Source organism: Malurus melanocephalus, unplaced genomic scaffold (assembly GCF_030028575.1).
Source record: "Malurus melanocephalus ecotype Western Australia unplaced genomic scaffold, MMel_1.1 scaffold_197, whole genome shotgun sequence".
Taxonomy (NCBI): domain Eukaryota; kingdom Metazoa; phylum Chordata; class Aves; order Passeriformes; family Maluridae; genus Malurus; species Malurus melanocephalus.
In genome coordinates, this window is record NW_026623429.1 from 794,065 (window position 1) to 815,461 (window position 21,397).

Sequence of the window (21,397 nt, forward strand, 5' to 3'; positions counted from 1 at the left end):
CTCTCGGCTCTGTGTGCGAGTGGGGGAATTCACCACATCTCCCTGCTGCACTGGAATGAGTGAGGGCTGAAAGAATTTGTTATGCTCCACCTAATCAACAAAAACAACAGCAGAGATGGAACCAAACAAAATTGCAGACCTGGAAAATCCTCGGACTCTGCAGATCTAAACCCAGCCTCCACACACAGTACCACAGCCTGAACTAGAAATTAGCTACTCTGCCTGCCTTCTGAGGCAGTTTGGATTCAAGATCAAAGCTGCACCTCAGACACMTCTCTAAAAATAAACAAACAAACAAAAAATAAATGAGAGGAGCCCATGCAGGAACTGAAAAACCTTGTATTAATACCTCTTAAAGCCTCATGACACGAAATCCAAAAGGTGCTGAGTTATTTCTATACGTGTTATTAGCAAGACTACTCCTGGAACATCATCTTCAATCTTCTTCTGTTGTCCTCACTTTAAGGATGTCTGAAGTGGGAAACAGTTCACAGAGGTGATAYAAACAGAATTTGAAATCTGAAAGCTTAACAGGAAGACTGACAGCCTCAAGAACCTCTCTTCCTATCCAGTTTAGCCAAGAAAAGGTTAAGAAGTGACTATCTAAAAGCACCTATATCAGGAGGAGTCTTTCGACAATATTTAGCAGGAAAGGCGATAATGAGATCTAATAGTTGGAAACTGAAGCTTGACTAATTCAAACTATAAATAGGGCACTTAAAAAAAAGGCAAATAAGGAGATAATTAAGCATTAAAAGAACATCTAGAGACCTTTATATCCTCYTCATCACTTAAGTCTTTTACAGGAAGAGCAGAAATCTTCCTGCACGTGCTATAGCTCAGTTACTGGACCTAAACACAGCAGCTACTGCATGAAGTTCTGTAACAAAAGTTATACCAGAGGTCMTTTTAGGAATTCAGAGTGGCTGCTYCTGGCCTAGCTATGAATCTCTGAACTTTAAAAACAGAGGTTTTAACGGTGTTTGGGTCTGTTGGTTGACAAGTGTTTCATATTAATATTGACTGCATACTGAGCTACAAAATACTCCAATGTCATTGACTACAATTAGTAAGGCTGTGTAAATGTGCTCCATGTTGTTTATGACCTCAGACACTAACTTTATGGAAGGCTTTTTCACAGATATTTCATGATTAATCATCAGTGCTTTTACATTGCAACAAGTCAGACTGGTGTGGAAATACTAAGGGGAAAGAAGCATTGCATGTTTAAAAATGTGTCAACCAAAAGCACAGAAAAACCAAAACAAAAGTCAAGGTGAAAGGTTGGACCACACCTAAAAATATTGTGAAAAAAGTCTTCACTGAGAAGAAACCTTAGAAATTCTACTCTATCCAGCATGCTGGCTGGCTGATGGGAGGGTAGCAGGTTTTGTTTGCTCCTGGTCCTCTTGCTTGTTGTTGCTCAAGCACCCCAAGAATGTAACACCTGAGAGAAGTTTACTTAAAACAKCTTTATTTCCACCAGAACTGCTTACCCTCCAAAAAGGAAAATTCCACTCTTCTTTTTCCCATCCTACCTAATCCACCTCTCACTGGCCAACAGTCCTTGGCCTTTCCTATTTGTCAAACACTAATTAAACCAACAAGGAAGTACCTGGCTCTCCCCTTGCCCCCAGCTCCAATATTTGTTCCAATGTCAGTTATGTYCTTCCTCCTTTGCAGCATCCTTTTGCACTCAGCTAAGCTCATTCCTGCTCCTTTCYCACTGCTTCTGGCAGCATTCATGCTCTACACTAGAGAACCTGGGCACCACAAGTGTTTGAGACCTCTCAGAACCTGAAATGTAGCCACAAACGCATTCCACAGCTGCTGAAACTCTGACCTTGTGTYGCAGCACGTAACTGAGCAATTCCAATAAAGTGGAAGGAAACACAGCACTTCMCGTCCAAATAAACCTTCCATATTTGTGCTGTCATGAGAAAAAGGCCAAATGCTTGACAAGGGGTGCAGGGATGGGAGGGAGAGATTCAGCATACTGTATTTAAGAGTTATTAAACAATAGCTAGGAAAACCAAACCAACTTAGAGCTTATTAAAAAAAAAAGTACAAAACCAGGGATTTCCCTGCTCTCTTCCGTAAAACCAGAAATAACTCCTCACCCCCACCCCTGCAAGAATTTGAGCAGCCCCGTGCTGACACTCACGGAGGTGTGCTGGCAGTCTGATGGTGTCCTCCTCCATCCTGATGGCTTGAGGCACTGGGACATGTAGTGGTGACGAGTTGTAATTTGGTACCGGGCTCGCTGGAGGTGTGTACGAAATCCTTTCTTGCTGTTAAAAGAAAGTAGGGGGGGGGAGGGGAGGGAGAGAAAGACAGAGGACAACGTGAACTTTGGAACAGAGGTGTGAAACCACGGCAGAGGAGGGGGAAGTGGGTGGAAGGAAGGAAGTGTGTGCCTGGTGATGTGAGCAGCACCAGTGATGCACCCAGAGAGCACAGAGCACACACACAACGCTGGCAGCCKGCGCTGCCCAGTGCTGCAGGGGAACAAACACCTTTTAGGGGAGTGGGCTTAATTTTCAAAAGGTCTGTGAAGTTGCCAAGGGTCTTCTCAGAAATTTGCCAAGGGAGGAAAGGGGAATGCCACGCAAGTGGGGAGACTCCAAGGGGTTTATGTCAGTGAAAATCTGACAGCAGCTCTATGATACACGTGTGAATACCACCAAAGTGCCAAAACCACTCAATCTTACACTAACAAACCAGTTATAATCGAAACAAGCTCAGTGTTTAACACCATACTCCTCCCTAGCCTTTTAGAGACATAATCAAAAACTTTTGTCTTTRCTGCAGAAAAACACATCACTAAACACTGCTCTATTTACCATCCAGTAATGTAGTATTTTGCTTTAGTACTTCTTTCAAGTAGTTTAACTTGCAACCAAATACCACCAAAGAGAGTCAAAGGGCAATTTGTCAATGTTGCATTAGTTTCATAATTGTCACAGTTAGGTTTTTACTTACAAAAATGCCTGACAAGAGATCTAAGACTGAAACTTCATGCGATCTGACGCGAAAATTTTTCAATATTCTATGCCTGTACTCCAATCATTGTACAGAATCTACCCTTTGTAAATAAACACAGCCACAATTTTACAGCAACATGAAAAAACCCATCATCCTCTTCCTGGAAGGCAGCACATGTCATTCTCCAAAACCATGCTACTGACATGTAATGACGGCAGTGCGAACAGGATGGATTTACATCCCTGCACACCCAGAAGCAGAAAGAGCTGCCTTAATTTCTGACCTTGATCTCTGGCAAACAGAAAAGAAAGTTGGTGCTGGACCAAGAGAAGGTAATTCCTTCCATGACAAACCACAGCATTATCTCAGCCATGAGACAGGGCAATAGACTGAGGCTGACAGAGGCACCTGGGTTAACGTTAGCACCCTTAACACCTAAGGGAAAGGGAGGTTTGCAAAAAGTTCTGCAGGCAGATTGGGTGACACGTCAAAAAATAAACAGAACACCTAAAAAGTCTTGCAGCCACTGCTGCAAAGCAAGCCCAGTTCATTCTTTTGCAAGGTGCTGATTGCTGCTCATGAGATCAGGCAGAAGCAGTTTAGCCTCAGTWTCAGGAGTCCCACCACTACACCCTACAACCACATGGCAGAGAAGACTGACAGCAGGTGGACAATAAACTATTTATAAATATTCRGGGTTCAGACAGAGTGAGAAGACAGGCCTGWTTCACTGCACCATCACTTTGTTATTTCTGCAAGTATGGCCTCTGTGGCTCTCAGCTCAGAAATTGTGGGAGACAGGAACATAAGATTGAACAAACTCAGTTTCTCTCTACTGATCACTGTCCAGGTAACAGCAATGCATTAGCTTGCAYGAATTCCGTTTTCCTGCTTTCCACACGGGGACGTTCACTGCGATGTGATGGAAGGCGCACCTGGGGAGCCAAAGGCGTTCTTCTGTTTCCAAATGATGCAACTCCTCCTTTCCTGACCCAAAACTGTGCTTGCCTCTTGGTGCCCAGGTGCACCTCTCACCCTGCTGAGGGCCAGGAAGGGCAGGGAGAGCAGGCACTTCCCAGTGTTTCCAGATAATGGAACCGCACTGCAGCTGCTCGCTCTGCTCACCCAGATATTTATAAAAAGAGGAACACTTCTGACACACGGCCACACAGATGGCCGCCTCCGCAAACGGGCGCTAGAGGAGAGGTGGGAGACTTGAGGTCCTTTTCCTCCCTCCTGAAGAATGCAGGATACAGGCCAAGCTCAGGTCACATTTCACATTCACAGAAATACTGAATCACCACTGCAAAGACAAAGTGGCTTCAAAGGGCCTCCTCATGCCCAAGAGCAGGTGGAAAATGAAATTAAATCCACAACCCATCCACCTCCCTCAACATCCAGGAGGTGCTGTATCARACTAAGACATTTTGCTTCCAGTACGTGCTGCCTTTACTGATCAACGCCCTAAAGGGATACCATAACTTGATTTATACCATGACAGCTTCATTGAGATTTACTGTTATAAACAAATGCATTTGATTCATTGTTTCCTAGTATTCATAAGGACGGGACAGCTAAAACCAAACAAGATATGGATCCACAGTTGTTTTTCCCACACACCTTGGATGTCCCCAGTAYTTTGTGAATTAATATTTGCAGAAGGTTTTTTACAAGGCACAAAGGGGAGTTAGCTGTCCAACTCCTGTTAGTGCCTTTGAAATGCCCTCTCTTGCTACTCCTGCATTTTTCTGTCGGCACCTTTAGCCTAAATATCAAAGCAATTTACAGACATTAGGTAAGTCTTTTGCTTTTTATTAGACACATGGACAACCTGAGTTACAGCAAGAGCAAAGCTCAAATGAGCTAAGTAATTTCAGAGTTAAGCTGTCTTGAAAAAGGACAGCATGTGCCTCTCAAGGGCACTACATTTAACAATTGCATGCTGAAAGAGCTGCCCTTGTAACTGTCCTGGATGGATTTCCAGAAGGTGTGGAATGGTAATGGCACAGGAAGGTCAAGACACTGGGCTTGTGGAAAAGATTAGTTTAATCCCTGTTCGCAGCACGGAGCAGAACTACAAACACCAGTGTGGTTCTGCAACCTGCCCCAGCTCTGTGCTCAGCCTGCACAAGGTCACACGTGCTCCTCCAGCCTTTCGAGGCTTTTCAKTCACATTTCCAGAACCTATTGTGCTCACGCCACTGAGAAGGGATTGCATTCAGCTTCACAACTCCAGAAGTGGCCAATGTTTCTCTCTGTGGGATCCACCAAACAAAAACATGGCTGATGCCTCATGCTTCAAAGGTTATGCAACCAGATACTCTGCTACTAGGATTTTTTCTGAAAGCGTTTCCTAACTAGTCAAGATTAATATTTCCCTTTGTGTTAAGGCCAAGAATGGTAGGGTTGTTCAAGCCACAGCTTGGAGGAAGCACAGGCAGTGCTGGTAGAACCTGCATGAATCTCACGTGTACTTGAGCAAACAGCATTGCTGCAGCTTAATCAACTGGTAAAAGAAACTAAATCRATACAAATTTGATGTGGTCCTTTGAGATTTTTGATGTGGTCKTTTGAGATTTTTGGTGATGAGTGCTAGAAAGGAGCTTAGTATTACCACATTCCATATTCACCACCTGTCAGGGGACTCTATAAACATCTAAACCTACAAGTGACCAAATGCTCAGCCCCAAACAATTGCCAGCTACGAAATTTCAAAAGAGCAACTTTGCCAGTAGCCACAAAGACGTGACTAAAASAGCTGCCTATTGCTTGCTGTCATCATTTTTGATGGGTTTCTTCAGCTYCCAGGGATTGAGAAAGTTTCACCATGGAATTTCACCTTGCCTACAGCATGTGGAGTGATGCATTAAGTCACCTTTTACAGAAGGCCATCCCTGGGGTTTCTCTGGTGGCTGGTGCTCCAAGAGTGCCACCTGGACAATCAGCCACGTCTGCTGAGAGCAGGACATGGTTTCACCGGCCCAACTGAGCAGGCACAGGCTGAAACACATGCCTAAAAATCAAGAGAATTTATGGGGTTTTTCCTTTTACTAAATAATCAGCTACTGAGAATGCCATAGATCAAACCATCYTGTCCAAATCAGAAGCTATATTGACCATGACTATGCAGTAGGAGTGTATGTAACAGCTGACTAGACTCCCAAAGCCATCAAAGCACAGAGATTTCAGTTTGAAAAACTGCGGTACATCCTTTACTGACTAAATCCACCTAAACAGAATTTTCTGTCAGGAATACAAATAATTCAAATTGATAAAATGAAAATATTAATACAAAAAATTCAAAATAGCAAAATTAAATTAAAAAGAAGTCTAACACTTGAGGATGAGGAAGGGCTGCAAAGCTTCAGGCTTTTGATATAATTGCATCCTTCTAAACTCCAAAGCAACAGCCTTGCAACCTGATAAGTCTTTTTGTCCCTTTACTAAGTTCACTCAGATGGCAGGCACAAAGGATATTTTTTCAGAAATAAAAATGAAATATGTAAGTAAGTCTGCTAAGCAAGCTCTCATGTTATCCCAATGACATGATTATTTCAGTAGTTGACAGGTGGTATAGTAAAACTGCCTTTTTTAATTGATAAAGCACAGAAATGCACTACCTATGCAGCAGCTTTCAGGAAACCCAAACAGCCAGTGTGATCTGCAAACACCTCGTGCTGGACAGAAAAGGCAGCTGACCCTATTCACTGCATAGAAACTTTCTCCTACACAGCACATGATGATACCAYACAGGGAGAAATGAACTGAGGGTCCAAGCTGGCACACAATTGCCTCCCAGGACCCCAGGACCTGTGCCACGAGATGAACAAACGATGAACAAACGATGAACCTGTGAGGGTCTGGTTTTGCTGTTGTGGATCCTCRTAGGAGTAGGTGGCTCGAGCACAGTAGAGGGGAGAAAAGGGCCTCASAGAAAAGGGTTGTTGGGGGTAAATKATGTCTTTGCAGGAAAACTTCAGAAGGCCCTGAACATCTGGGCACCCAGYAGGGCAATGCCACCAAACCAGGCACAGAGCAGCACAGGGCACAAGAGCAGGAGAGTCAGGTAAATTAATCCTTAAGGAAGCAAGGGAGGGGAAGAGGAAAGGGAAGGGAGACAGATGCACTGTTCCCCAGTGGTTTGGATGCAGAACCATAGCTGGACAGGAAAGTGCACAAGGCCACTATGAGATGAGTTRCAGCATCTACCACAGGGAGCAGGAAGGAAATCAGAGCCCCTAATGGCCTGTATGGCACATTTGGGGACTTTGGTCAATGTTATAGCTTGCATGCTCCATCCAACTCCTGCCAGGGACAAAGGCTCAGGTTCCAAAAAAAGCAAACTACAGCTCTGCACTACCAGGGTATGAATTCAACTCTCCACTTCCCTCCCTTCCCCCAGCTGCTGTCGTCTTCCTAATTTCCATGGCAGACATCTCCTAATTTTTGATCCCATTAATATAGCAATTCACGTCAAATCTATAGCAGCATAATCAGCACACTATCAGTAATTAGAAAAATTAAAACAAACACAGCTCTCTGGAATGGACCTTATGCAAAGCAGCACTGGGGAAAGATTAACATCTCGTTTCCTGGGCAGAGTGCAGAGATTGTGTCAGTAACCTTAGCAATTTTGTGAAGTTCAGTTCCTCCCTGACTCCTCCCTGCAGCCTGTCCTCCCTGCTCAGGGGCAGGTGATGGCTCTCCTCTCATGTCCYAATCCTTGCTCAAGCAAATAACAAACACAGAGGTGCAATAGTTCATCACAAAGGAAGGGGAAGGGAGGCAGTGGGGAAGTTCATGCTTCTCCCATAGTGATCACAGCCACTGTTCTAATTAAATTTAAATTGTACAGACAGCAGTATCAATGCACTCAAGTGCTATGAAAAGGCAGCTTGAGGAGGTCARTGTTGTCACTGAAAATGTTGCATTATTGTAGAGGCACTCCAAAATATTTCAAATTAGCAAGTACCAAAGAAGCAAAAAAATAGCTGAACCACATGCTGAAAAAAATATTTCTTTGCTGCTAATACTGGGGAGTAGAGAATAGAACAGGCTGTGAGAAGGTGGTATTAGGTAAAACTAGAAGATAAAACTAAGGCAAAAAGCTCAGTATGATTCATKAAAGGATCAGTCATTTATATGTATAATAAAAAATGTTCTCTATAGATATCCCAGCTAGGCAGCAGGAAATACATGAGAGGCAGATTCTGGTTCAGCATTTGGAACTGGAATCATCACACTCCAAATGGGAGTAAAGCCTTATCTATCCACCCACCCTTTTGCAGCAAGGCTCCAAGAAGAGGCAGTAAAGCTGGGACTTGGCCCACCTGACCTGCTACTTCAAGGCAAAAAACAACCACAGATCCAACTGCCTGATGTTAAACTCTCCGCCTGCAGCCCCTTTCCACCTGCAACCCCAAAAYGTGCATCGTGGGATTGTCACTGCAAAATTCCTCTGAAGAACTTGCTACTGACCTTTGTTTAAGCAGGGGATGGAGAAAGGTGCAAGCCACTGCTGTGACCCACAGAGTCCCTTTGGGATCCACAGCACCATTTGTTGGTACACTCACCTCACACAAAGCACCACAGAAGGCTCAAATGAGACAGTTAATTGCACAGCTAGGAAAAGAAAAACCCACAGGAGGCTTTGAAGTACTGTGGCCAGTGAGTAAGCAGCAGGCAAGCAAGGAAGGCAACAGAGAAGAACTTTCCAAGCTTAGATAGCTGCACGTCAGAGATATTTCACTGCACTTTTTTGTGCTCTCTTTTCTAAAMCAGGCAGGGCTGGGGAGCTTCATCTCTGTAACATACGGTGCTTGTCCAACCCTGCCGGTGTGCGTGGGAATTAACRCCCTGAACACCCTTACTGCAGTCATGTGCTCATTTCAGGGCAAGATTCCTGCAGGCCATGAAACTCAGATGGGAAGACTCAGGGGAAACACGGTGTACAGGGAGTTTCTCATGTGTTCTGGGAAAGCTCCTCTTCTGTATCTCAGAGCTGGCAAGGCACAAGGGTTTTCACTTGGCTGCATTATTGAGCTGTCAAAGTTGCAATGTTCCTATGAATTCAAACACATATCTAAGGACAATCATCATTTCTGATCTTCCTACCATGGATGGGCATTGCTTTCTGAACATTTCTACTGAAGCTGCAATYACTGTGAACAGGATTCTTCACAACAGAGGATATCAAAYATTTACACAGCACAAATCACAGCTYGGAACTGTCAYASRGACGAGGTCAACTCATTCACTGTCCTGGGATATCTAACTGCCCATCAATTAACTAGTGGAAAAATCATGGGAGAGTAACTCAYATAAAAGTTACAGCTTCTTTTAATCCTCAGTCACTGATGAAAACAGGATTCCGGTGGAGCTGCAACATCCTGAAATACACATTTTAAAAATACTATTTACAAGTAGAAGAAATGGCCCTTCTCTGTCCCACTGCACAGCTGGGCTCTGCTCCCATCTGTACTTGCACAATTCTTCAGTGAATTTTAATWATTTMTTTTTTGAACAATGTTTCTGGTCCRGATTTACASTGGTGGAARTAAAATMYACATCTGCATCTCAGTCTTTCTCTCCTCCASTAACTTAAGCTCACTGGCTCTCCTCATCTAGTATCTCCTTATTGTTGGCACACACAGCATTTCCACCACAGTATTTCTCCCCAMTTTGGAGTTCTGGCAGTTTTTCCATGGAAAAGGATGTGCCAAATGCCCAGAGAAACATGGGGGTGCGAGGACGGGGTCGCTGCTCCTGAAAATTCAAGCAGTGCCACAGTAACCCAGAACACAAAGCATGGCAGAGAGTGTGCCACATCCCCTTGCTCAAAAACACCTCTAAGTAGGTAAAGACAATTTTCCAGAGAGAATCTAGGCCAGCCTGGGAATAGGATAGCTATAATAAGGGCTGCTGGTGAGGCCAGAGCTACTTGGGTAAAACTGAACAGAACCTTTAGTGAGTGAAAGCCAAATAAAATACCCATTCTCAWAGCCTTAATAAGCTAGTCCAGAAACAAGAGATGATGGATGTTTGCCACTATAAAACATCCTAAAGATTCAGATTATTCAACTCCCAACACCTTAAATGCAGCGGGAGTTCCTAGAAAGGGCCATACTTGTACTGACCTTGACAACTACTGCACAGAAACTGGATATGAAAGAAACATCAAATTACAATCTTCCTCTCYCACTATTCTTTCACCTACTCCTTACTTCAATGGGAACAACATTAAGGTCAGTCTGACTAGAAAAGGAAACCCTGGCTGATAAAAGAGAGTATATAAAAAACAGCTGGTAGGATTTCACTTAGAATATTGCATCCTGCACATTTGCAGGCTCTTCGTTCTGCACCATACACCCCCCATGCATGCAAGACAGATAAATTTTACAAGAGTCAAAGGATCTAGCTTGTGAAGAAGGAATAAACAAACTAGAGAAATGGATGGAGGAAATGACATACAGCCCAACRTCCAAAAGGAAATAAAAACAGAGAGAGGAGAAGGTAATCTGGAAGACAAAGTGCAGAAGGATAAGCTAAGAAGAAGCCATGATTAAAACATAAAGATGCATTAGGAGACCACTGAAAGAAGCTGAGTTACATAAAAAGAAACAAAATCTGCAGCAGGTCAGCCTGCACAAAAACTGGGCTGTTTTGYTGGGTGTTTTTAACAAGCTATTTAGCAGCTTTTGTTAGGTCTCACCAGTCAGCAGACTGATGGTATGAGAATGCAAAATCGAAGAAATTGAACTTTATAATGATCAATGCATCAGACACCAAAATACTACTTAGAAAAAGAAAACAAACCACCTGGGGGATTGCTTGAGGCACTGTAAAAGCTTTYATTTCCTCTAAAACATGGTCCTTCCCACACAGAACCATCAGGATTGGCAGAACTTTAAGGGGAGTTTTTAAATATATTTGTACAGAAACAGCTGGTCATGGCAGTGCGTATCTGACCCAAAAGAAGAATAGATGTGCTTTCACATGTGTTTGAAAAGAAGCTGAAGCTCCCGAGCAAGACACACTTTTATGCAGTGGTGGATGACAGGAAAAGAGCTGAGCCTGAATCCAGCAGTATGGTTTGTATTGCACGGACAATGACAGGGTCGAGTGAYGGTTCTTCATTAAATGCTTTCTCCTCCATTAATACTGCACATTCTAATGATTTGACCATTGCTATTAACGAATCTGCCACGTCCCTGCCTGAAGCTAACAAGTAATGAACTAAGCGGGTGAATATTCTGTTGCGTAAGGAGAGCTATTAGCAATCCTTTCCCAACTGCTCTGAAAACAAGAGATGCCTTCCAGGTATGACCTGTCCATGTGACAGGGAACACCCCACACAGACCTTATTCCTTCACTCTGGAAATTCCAYGGGCACTCCCAGCACTCAGAAGAGGAATAAGAAGTGGATCACCTCCTGTAGAGTGCTGCTGTACAGGGCTGGGTGGAAGATTCCACAATGCACAGCACAGGAGAAAACCAGCTCACAGAAGAGGTTTGAAGAAAAATGGTGAGGACACAAGTCTGCCTGTTCCCAGGCCTTCTACTGACCCTCCAGAACAATTTGTGGCAGCAYCACAGCCCTCAGTGCCTCGGTTGTGCCAACAGGACAATGGGATAAAATGCTGAGGTCCACAGGTGTGTCAAGCCCTGTGACAAATCTCAGTTTAACTGCTCTCCTTCTGCCATAGCTTTTCCTGTTYGTTAAGTTCCCCAACTGTTTTAATTGTTCCTTTCAACCTCTGCATCACTTTTTGTTCCTCCTCAAATTATTATTTTGTTTTAGCTCCTAATCCCAAAGCATTGGTTATGATGTTGTTCCTGGCAGAACAGAAGTGCTGAAGTTTCACTCTGGTTATCTTTGGCTTGTTTTCACAATGGAGCRTTACTGCTTCACATCTGAATGGACACTGCAGTGAGAGCCACTCCACCCTCACCAAAAGGCTGCCTCTGACCTGCAAATATTGCCTCACTATGTAAGTGAGAAGCTTGGGAACAGAGCCAGCTGAAGCAGAGCAAGCTCCAGACATTTTTAAGAGAAAGAGTGAAGTGCTAGTCTTAGGCCCGTTTTAACTCAATCCGAAGACTACTTCATGGTCCTTATCACTGCACTATTTAAATATGTCCTATAATACCTTTAGCACTTGCTTACAATGAAGAGAAGTGTTATTACATTCACCTTTACATGTGGAGGGACCAAAACACAAGCAAAATTAGGTGGCTAGCCCTTTCAGGATACCGAGGCTGAGCAAAAGACTTCTTTGACACTTTAGAAAACAGTATTTTCTCCCAAGAACTCGATTTGGTTCTGACCCCCACRGTTAGGACTTGATGTTTGTACAGTGATAGCACTCAGAAGCAAACAGAGGGCCATTGCCTGAGGTGTTCCAGAAATACTGAGCAGAGAGCTCAAAGCCAACAGTGAAGGTAGTGAAGCACCAGAGGAAGGGSCTGTTTGAATCCTGGTTTACACACAGGAACAGAGGTGCAGGAAGAAGCAGCGAGTTACCTAAATCCCATTTCAACCCTCTTCCCACATGGCCACATTTCTGGGGTTATGCTGCTGCTCTAAAAACAGAAGGATGAACTACAAGGGGAGCAAAAGAACATGGACAACTCACACAAGCTCTCCCAACGCATCATTTCATTTTGCATTTTAGCATTGATTTTAAACACCCTCTTGGTGGGAACTTCTGCTTTCTAACGCTCCTCCTTGTCAACGCGTTGACTGAAATCTCTCAGCTCACAAGTGGCAGCGGGGATGGCCTAAATCAGAAGACAGCTTCAAACCCGTTCCAGAAACACATCCCTGCTTTGCCACAAGAATCAGGACAGAGGCACTCCAACCCTTCCCACGGTTATGCAACGGCACAGATCCATTTGGGAAGGCAGGTTTCCTCACCCGTCCCAGCTCACAGCTCCACAGCCTTAAAAACCAGCACAGCAAAATGGGGGGGCTTCAATCACCCCCAGCTAATCAAGAAGAGTGTATTTAACACCAGAGCTGAGCTGTGAGACTGTCACGGGAGATGGGAGAAGGGAAAAAATTAAACAAATCTGGTTACAAGGAGCAAGATAAAATGCTTCTTCTGTCCCTATAGCCAAGAAGGTGACTGAGACAACAATCCCAGCACTTGAGGACACACATGTTCCTTCCAGCAAACACCCCAAGCCCCTTCCACCACGYGCCCACAGTCCACATCACACAGCAATGGGTCAAGTTTTCTTTAGGAGAAAATTAACCCCTTTTTTTTTTTTTTTCAGCTGGCAGCAAAGACAAGACTTTTCCTGGCGTTTCTCCTGTTTATACAGGACCTGCCAAACCGGTTGTGTGATTTTTATGCTGCTTTCTTTTCCACAAAGTCCTTCGAAAGGCAGAATAACAGAAGGAAACTAAAGAAAAAGTTTGGTTATACAGGTCCAAAGATCAACCCTTGGTAATACAGCTGAAAAATCAAAAATTAACCAGAATCTTCCTAAATTTATTTTGCCTATCCAAACAGTTGTTTACATTTATTATTGACTGTGTTGAAGTAGAAGAGCTGTTTTGAATAGTGAAAGGCAGTCCCATTTAAAATTGTTTAACAGCTAAAGACATCAATTACATGGCAGATRAAATGGGAAACTGAGGCACATAGTAGTCAAAGGAACTGCTCAAGGAAAGCTGGGGCAGGGACCAAGTCTTCTGAGCAGCCAGCCGGTTTCCTGCATATTCAGTCTTGTCACTTTTACATTATGTGTGTATAATTTCCAATCAGTGCTGGGATATGGATGCCTCAATTCCAGCAGCAGATAGTTCTGAATTGCAGAAATCTAAATTCTGCTTTATCCTCCTGCAAGGCACTAGGCAGAAAATTATTCATCACTGCCTGGCTCCGAGTCTGCTGCCAGGGGTCTGAAGACCAGAAATGGCAACAAATGTTAGCAAGCATTTCCCCCAATACATGCCATCCGGCTAAAATCCAAACTTTACACCAAAAATAGCCCTTTCAATTACTACACAGGGGTTTATTTTCATGTTGACAATTGTTGTTTTGTTTTTTTCCACAATAACTTAATCTCAAGCACAGCAGCAAGCTGTGTTGCTACACCTTCCACCTGGCCTTTGCTTCACAAGAAATTTCTCTATCGATATTCACGTGCAAAACCCTGAAGCAAAGTTAAAAGTAAAATGCAAGTCTAGCTTTCCATTTGGAGTGCTCTAGTCTTGCTCTAATGTCAGAATTAATGCACAGAACACAAAAAAAAAAAAAAAAAAGAAAAAAAAAAAAATCAGTGGACAGAGGCCAGGGTGCCGCACTGTTTGCTCAGGTGTCCCTATCTCCTCCGATGGCACAGGGAGCACGGCCACAGCTCTGCTCATGAGGCCACCGAGCACACACAGAGCTGCCACTCCACAGCCCCAGCCTAACTGACATGGCAAATACTCATTTTCACTGGGCTGTGCAATAAAGGATGAGATAAAACCCTGAGCAAATAAATGGGCAAAGTTCGAGGCTCCAGCTGCTCCTCACGGGCTCCTCGGAGCTGACACACCTGCTGCCTTGGCAGCSGCTTGAGCTCCCTAAGGCTGGGCTTTGCAGGGCTGGGTGATGTGCTTACACAGGATCTGCCTGTCAGCCAGAAAGATCCCAAAGTGATTTACAAACAATTTATGAGCGATTTACAATCTCACTGCGCAGCAAGTGAATGGGCACCGCTCCTTACACACCTGTAACCAAAAAAAAATTTAAAAATAATTAATTCACCGGATTCCAGTTAATCCAGAAAGCTCTTGGAGAACCACAGAAACACCACCCCCCATGTGTGTAAGCTGCCTGAGTGCCCAGCTCCCTCAGTGACCACCACGGAGGAATCCAGCAGGAATATCTGCATTATAACCTTCATAACCACAGAGCAGTGCAAAAAGGATCCCTCAAAGCACAGTGAATGCTTCTAATGGTCTCACAAACCCCTCCTGTACAGCCGCACCCTCAAGCTGCTTTCAGACCCAGACAGACAAACAGAGTGGGATTCTTCCCAGCAGGAGAATCCAACTGGACCAGGCACTGTGCATGTGACGGGATGGGATCCACACAACCAGCTGCAGGTGTCATGCAGATCACTCTGCTTGCCTCCTGCCTTCAACCCAGTGCTAAAATTACACAACTTTGTGAGCTGCAACAAAAAATCAAACACAATTTTTTAATTTATTTAGCGTCTCCTCTTCCTATCCCCATCCAGACCGCAATCATAGTACAACCATCCAAGGCTCCAGAGTGGAAATGCTAAAGTTTCTAATACACTTAAAAGCAGAGTAAGTCTGGTTTGGATAGAAACTTGAAACTTTTTATTGGCTTAAGGTGAAAGAGTGGACAGGTTCTCAATCAAAGTTCTGCTATCTTTCAACACCTGCATGCATGWATGCACATACACTAGAGATGTATATTACTACATATCTCCATTGCAACTTTAATCTTAATGCAAAAATTACAGCATTAATCAGAAATCTGTGCAGAATCTCACCTCAACCTGCAACTATGCAAAAATAAATGCAAAATCTTAATATCTGATCTTGCATGAACTAAGCTCAAAACAAAAGCTGTGTAAATTCTACTGACACAAGAACTGGAAGTTCTGCTGAACACTGAAAATTGCAAACATGGAAAACTGAGATACTGGCATTTCTGGAGAGCAGAACGACCTGCTCTTCTTACTTGCAATAACTGGCTGTTGACATAGTCTGTGATACCTTGCAGCATGATAGTACCCCTGGCCATAGCTAGGCCTGTAATTACAGAACAGATGAAAGAAATAAAAAAAAAGCATCAATCCTGTTGGGAGATGCATATAACACCCTTAGCACGTCAGAAATTATTAAATAATCAGATGTACACAGAGCTCTGAGTTTAGAGACAGAATGAGGAATCCTGTTCCTATGAGACAGGTGAGAATTTAGGGGCACAAAATCTCTAGTGCATGGAAGAAAAGAAAAATGGGAAACACTGATAGTTGCAGATATAACAGAGAACATGAAAAAGAATCAGATCTCACTGATGAGGAAGGAAAGGAAACACAAGATACCCATGAGAGCAAGTGAGAGGAAACACCACAAGCCCCCTTGTCTGGGGCACATGAGTTAGAAGCAGCAAAGACTCTTGTCTTCAAGATCTGTGAATGTCAGAAGCATGAACATCTTGTTTTGTTGAAGGTGGGGTGGGTTTCTTCCCCCCTCCTCTACGGGAATACAAATTCTAAGGGCACTAGATATGCAGATCTCAGAAAAAAAAACTGCAAATCCAAATACCTCAGCAAGCTCTAGAGAACAGGCCTAGAGATAAGAGGGAGAGATGGAGTTTTCACTATTCAGAGTACAGGTGCTATTAATACAATGAAGGCAGGGGTTTTTTTCTAAAGAAAACCATTTTATTCCACCCTCGCACCCTAGCAACATTAGTCTTTTTGGTTAAACTAAAATTAGAAGATTTCTTCTGGTCAGCAACACCAGCTGCATCTGAAGCATTACTTCGATAAAGCCACCTCTATTCTTTATAGAGATGCATCTCAACACTTATCTTGTTATACAACTCATTGCTATGCAAGAGGTCAGCTAGAAGTTTCTTGGTCCTGTATTAATCCAAACTAATTTATCTCAGTACTCAGGAGAACAGGTAGTGCACCAAACACACAGCATGGCATTGATCTCAGAACGGGTGTATCAGCCCAGGACAACCATGCAGAAAGGTCATCCTGAAGTCAGTGCTGGCTAGTAAACATTACACTTGTGGGAGTCAATTGAAATAATTTCCTTTGGATTTACACTAGACCACAAATCCCCATCCAGCCAAAGCCCAGGGTTTCATGAACAACTGCAGGGATTGAACTCCTGTTCCTTACTGCTCTGTCACCAGGAGTTACACTCCAAAGCARACCAGCCAAAAAGGAATGCATGAGTGCTCTTTGCCTGCCCCAGAGCAAAGTCCAGGAGCATACCTGAAACCACTGGGGGCTCAAACCCAGGCAAGAGTGACCCTCAGGTTAAGCAGGGCCTTTGATCAGCTACACACAGCTGCTGAGTTAATGGAACTGGGATGGCTCACACTCTGCTATTTTCCTAACTGGAGTTTGGGCAACAAGGGGTTTCAACCTCTTCAGCTCAGGAAAAAGCAGCACTCTAGTGGAGGTAAGGATGTGCAAACAGCAAAGGGAGGAGTGGGGAAACTGGAGTTACCACGTGTATTGCCAGAGCAGTGAGTACAAACCTTGAGTGGTCAAGGTGTTTGGTTTTCCCCTACTAAATTATGCTATTTACAGCATGCAATCTACACCACTATTCAAAAACAACAACAAAAGCCCCACAGCACACTCTTCTATTCCAGAAAATCCAGCACAAGTGATACAATCTGTGTTTTCATGTATTATGTACACACCTGACGTACCTATGCTTCTCATAWCCACAAATTATTCAACTTCTGCCAACCAATTTGTACAGCAATGAGGGCAATCCCAGGTGTAAGTCCTTTGTTCCCTGACACAGATTTATAGGGCAAATTGTATCATTAAAGAACATAATCATCTACATGACTATCTTTGTAGCTTTTTCTACATATGAATTTTGGACATTTGTTCAGAGGGAAAAGAACAAAATGAAACAACAACAAAAAACCCACAAAAAATCCCACAAAAAACTTCCCTAAAAACAAAAATAAAGAAAAACAAACAAACAAAAACAACAACAACAAAAAAAAAAACCCAACTAAAAACCTTTGCATACACACACCAAATCCAAGAGCAAATCCTCAGCACCACATGGGGAAAGGCCACATGGATCCTCTCATCCTCTCTGCACTGGAGGTTATGATTCTCTGATGCATCTATAGAATCTTTGGTCCAAATACCAACTTTGTCTTCAGAAAACTTCAGTTTTATATTAAAAAGAAATCCAGACCTGATTATTTCATGTGATAGACGAGCACATTAAGGATGATTGTACAAACTGTGGGTGTCAGGTGCTGTTTCCTTGCTTTTGTTTGGCTACAGTATAGCAATATAATTCTTTATTCAAAGACCTTTGAAGCCAAGGGGGGAAATCTTACAGGAAAAAAAAAACAAAAATCCAATCAAACAAACCAGAAGTTATTTCTTCAGTTAAATTTTAATTGCACTGACGCAAGATCTCCTTCACCATCGTAAATCCCCGAAGTCTACCTGAACCTTGACCTCATTTTTTTTAAGTTTCATGTAAAAAACAGGCTTTCAGACAACTTGGATTCTTCTTAACATTCTTACCCTGGGGATGGCTGTTCACACTTCTCTTCATGGCTGCTGAAGCGTGTCTAATGTCACCCATGGTAAGTTAAGGTTTCAGGTGGGGAATCACCAGCAGGGCCAGACAGATGCTCAAGAAGCCAAAGATGATGCTCTCATGATGACATCATTTAGAATGAAAGTCACAGGAGAAATTTCCTGCCTCTCTCAACTTTGTCAAAGCAGAATTTTATCATGTACAAATCCTGTCCAAAGTTTTTCTTCAGCAGCTCTCTGGAGGAAATATTACAACATATTTCCTTTTAAACCAGTGTCAGCCGCTTCTGTCAAACTGCTGATCACGGAGTCCTTAATAAATGTTCAGCACCAGGCAATTTGGGAGGCAACTAAAGCACGGTACAAAAGAACGATTCCAGCACTAAAGGAAAAGCCTGTTGTTCCATGACAGGTCCCAGATCCYTCCCTTTGGACAGGGCTGAGAGAGAACGAGCCTGTCTCTCCTTGCTTAATCCTGCCTGGTGTCCTGCGCCACATCCTTCCTAGCAAAACATGAAATCAGCAGGAAACAGATACGGTTTAGGGACTGCACTGTGCTGCTGCCCAGCACAAACCCGCTCATGGCCACAGCAGCTAAATTTAGTACAAAAGAGAGGGCCTGGAGAAAGGGATGCTCTGCAGCAGCCCATTTGCTCCCTTCCTCCCTGCCTTCCCCTGCCTTTTGAGGAAGCTCCATCAGTTCCATGCCAGGCAGAGGGGCACGGAGCTGAGCAGATGGTGCAGGGCTCCTGATGGAGGGCACGGTCACTGGCACTCTCAGAACGTGCTGGAGCAGTGCAGGAGCCATTTCTCCAAAGGAGCTGCACACACGGTGACCGTGTCCATGCTGGGATCACAGAACACACCGTGGGAAATGGAATGCTGCTGGGGGCTAATTTCAATTACTGAACCTGTTCACCTACATTTACACAGCCTGCAGGCACATGGGAACAGCCCCCAGCCATCAGAGTGTAAGTTCACAGCACAATTCAAGATGGGGATGAGTCTCTTTGTCCCCATCCACCCACAGAACAAGAGGATGCTCCAAAACAAGCCCCTTTCCACCAACAAATAAAGTCAGTCCCACTGTCAAAAATTCCTACCATCTGCTTTCCATTTTTTCCATATAAAGGAAAAATGCATTCTCTGCTATTTTTAAACGGATTTGTTTGCAGCCTTAACTTATTTGCTTTCTAATAAACATTTTTGCCTCAATATGTAGGTGCCACTAGGAAAGCAGGACTTAGATACAGGGAAAATCTGGCTCAGAAAACTACAACAGACCCCAGGTTCACTGAGAGGTAAATCTCACTGAGACGGGAATCTCAACTTCCCAGTTTCACCATTTAAAGAAAATGAAAACATACTAATTTGAAATAAATCTGCTATCCAAGATACATCAAGGCAAAAAAAAATCCCCAACCTATAATTTTGACTGAACTGGATTAGGAAACTACTACAGAAGCAAAGCTGAGCAAATTAGGACCTTCTGTATGTAGGTGGGGTGGAGGTGGAAGGGACAAATAATATGATGATCCGTACTTGAGGCAGTACCTCTTCAGCATGGATTCACTGCAGGCAGAACATCATGTCTGACCGGGTTTTCAACCAGATTTCTCCAAGTCCAATAATGATAAGCTTCTGTATCTACTTTAATKGATAAGAGCTTTCAGGACAGGCTAATAGCAGTGGTCTGAAGATAGGAAGTAATACAGAGAAGTGGTGGATTTTCTGTGGGTAACAAGTCCTTATATTTATGGAAAAGGTCTCCCAAAATCATATATGAAAACATTTTTTTCCATTTGAAGGAAAAATATAGTTTAAAAAAAATCTTTTTTTTTACATTTTTCATGGGAAATGCCATGTTCTATATCTATGTAACAAACATGCTACAGAGATGCACATGTGGTTACAAAAAAAAAGTCAGGGAAACACTAACTCATCTCATCCTGCTATTTCCATACATGAATTTACATATCGCAAAGACAGGGACTCAGTAAGTCTCATTTTAACCTTTTAATCTTTTTTTTTCYTTAACTCCTGCTTTATTTCTGAAGTACGTGCTTTAAAGTTAACACATCATCATGTGGGTGAATGTCTAAAAATTGTCTTGTGAAATGTCTGGAATTCATATTGTTTATGTGTAGTGAATTAGCCGGTACTCACATTAAGAGAATAGTTAGGATGTTAAAGGAACAGATAAAAAGGAAAGAATAATATGACAGTTTGGAAAATGAGCTTAAAACGCTTTGACCTGAAGGTCTTGTTAGATCCATGAAAAAACAGAAACTGTAAAATCTCAGCCTTGAAGTCTGCTCCAAGTCCACTCACAGGATCTATACACACATCATAAAAAGAGTTAATTTACTGAGTGTTTTGATTCATCTGCAGTAGTGGGAAAAGGCAGTGACACACAGCTTTCCCTTCAGGTTACTCCAACATCTCCATATATAGGGTTCTATTAAATATTAGAGTGGAGAGGTTTGATCYCTAAACAGAGGGTAACACTTGTGCTCTTTCATTTGTGTGTGGGGCCACCAGATCTGCACATCCAGAGTGTCCCACTGCAGCCACAGGCACTGAGCTGCACCTCTGCAGGAGCAGGAGTTTGGCCAGAGCTTGGATGTTTTTATTCCATTTTATAAATCACAATAACTACAGTTCACRAAACATTCACACAAGACAGGCTGTGTGATGCAAATCTCACTGAGATGAGAATCTCAACTTCCCAGTTTCACCATTTAAAGAAAATKACAACATCCTAACTTGAAATAAATCGGCTATCCAGGATACATCAAGGCAAAAAAAAAATCCCCAACTGATAATTTTGATTGAAATGGATTAGGAAACTACTACACAGGCAAAGCTGAGCAAATAAGGGCCTTTTGTATGTAGGTGGGGTGGAGGTGGAAGGGACAAATAATATGATGATACTTTGCTGCCTTTCACCTCCATTTAAAACATGTTGCCTGCAGGAAGCAAGCGAGGAGCACGGCTATTGCAGATAAAGCCACTGCCTGATTTTTATTCCAGAGCAGCTCCCCATACGGAGACAATTCTGGAATTGGAAGTATTTTTGTTCCAGAATAATTATGTTGCTAGTAACGTGGGCAAT

At 43.2% G+C, this 21,397-nt stretch overlaps 1 protein-coding gene across 1 annotated transcript in view; it reads right to left on the reverse strand.

The window, feature by feature from the left end:
• Positions 1-21,397, reverse strand: part of ETV6 (ETS variant transcription factor 6) — a 108,461-nt gene that overhangs the window by 79,366 nt on the left and 7,698 nt on the right. Inside the window, exon 2 of the mRNA XM_057373450.1 lies at positions 2,165-2,291. Within this exon, the coding sequence (XP_057229433.1) occupies positions 2,165-2,201 (37 nt within the window). The 5' untranslated portion in view covers positions 2,202-2,291. The remainder of the gene's footprint in view (positions 1-2,164; positions 2,292-21,397) is intronic.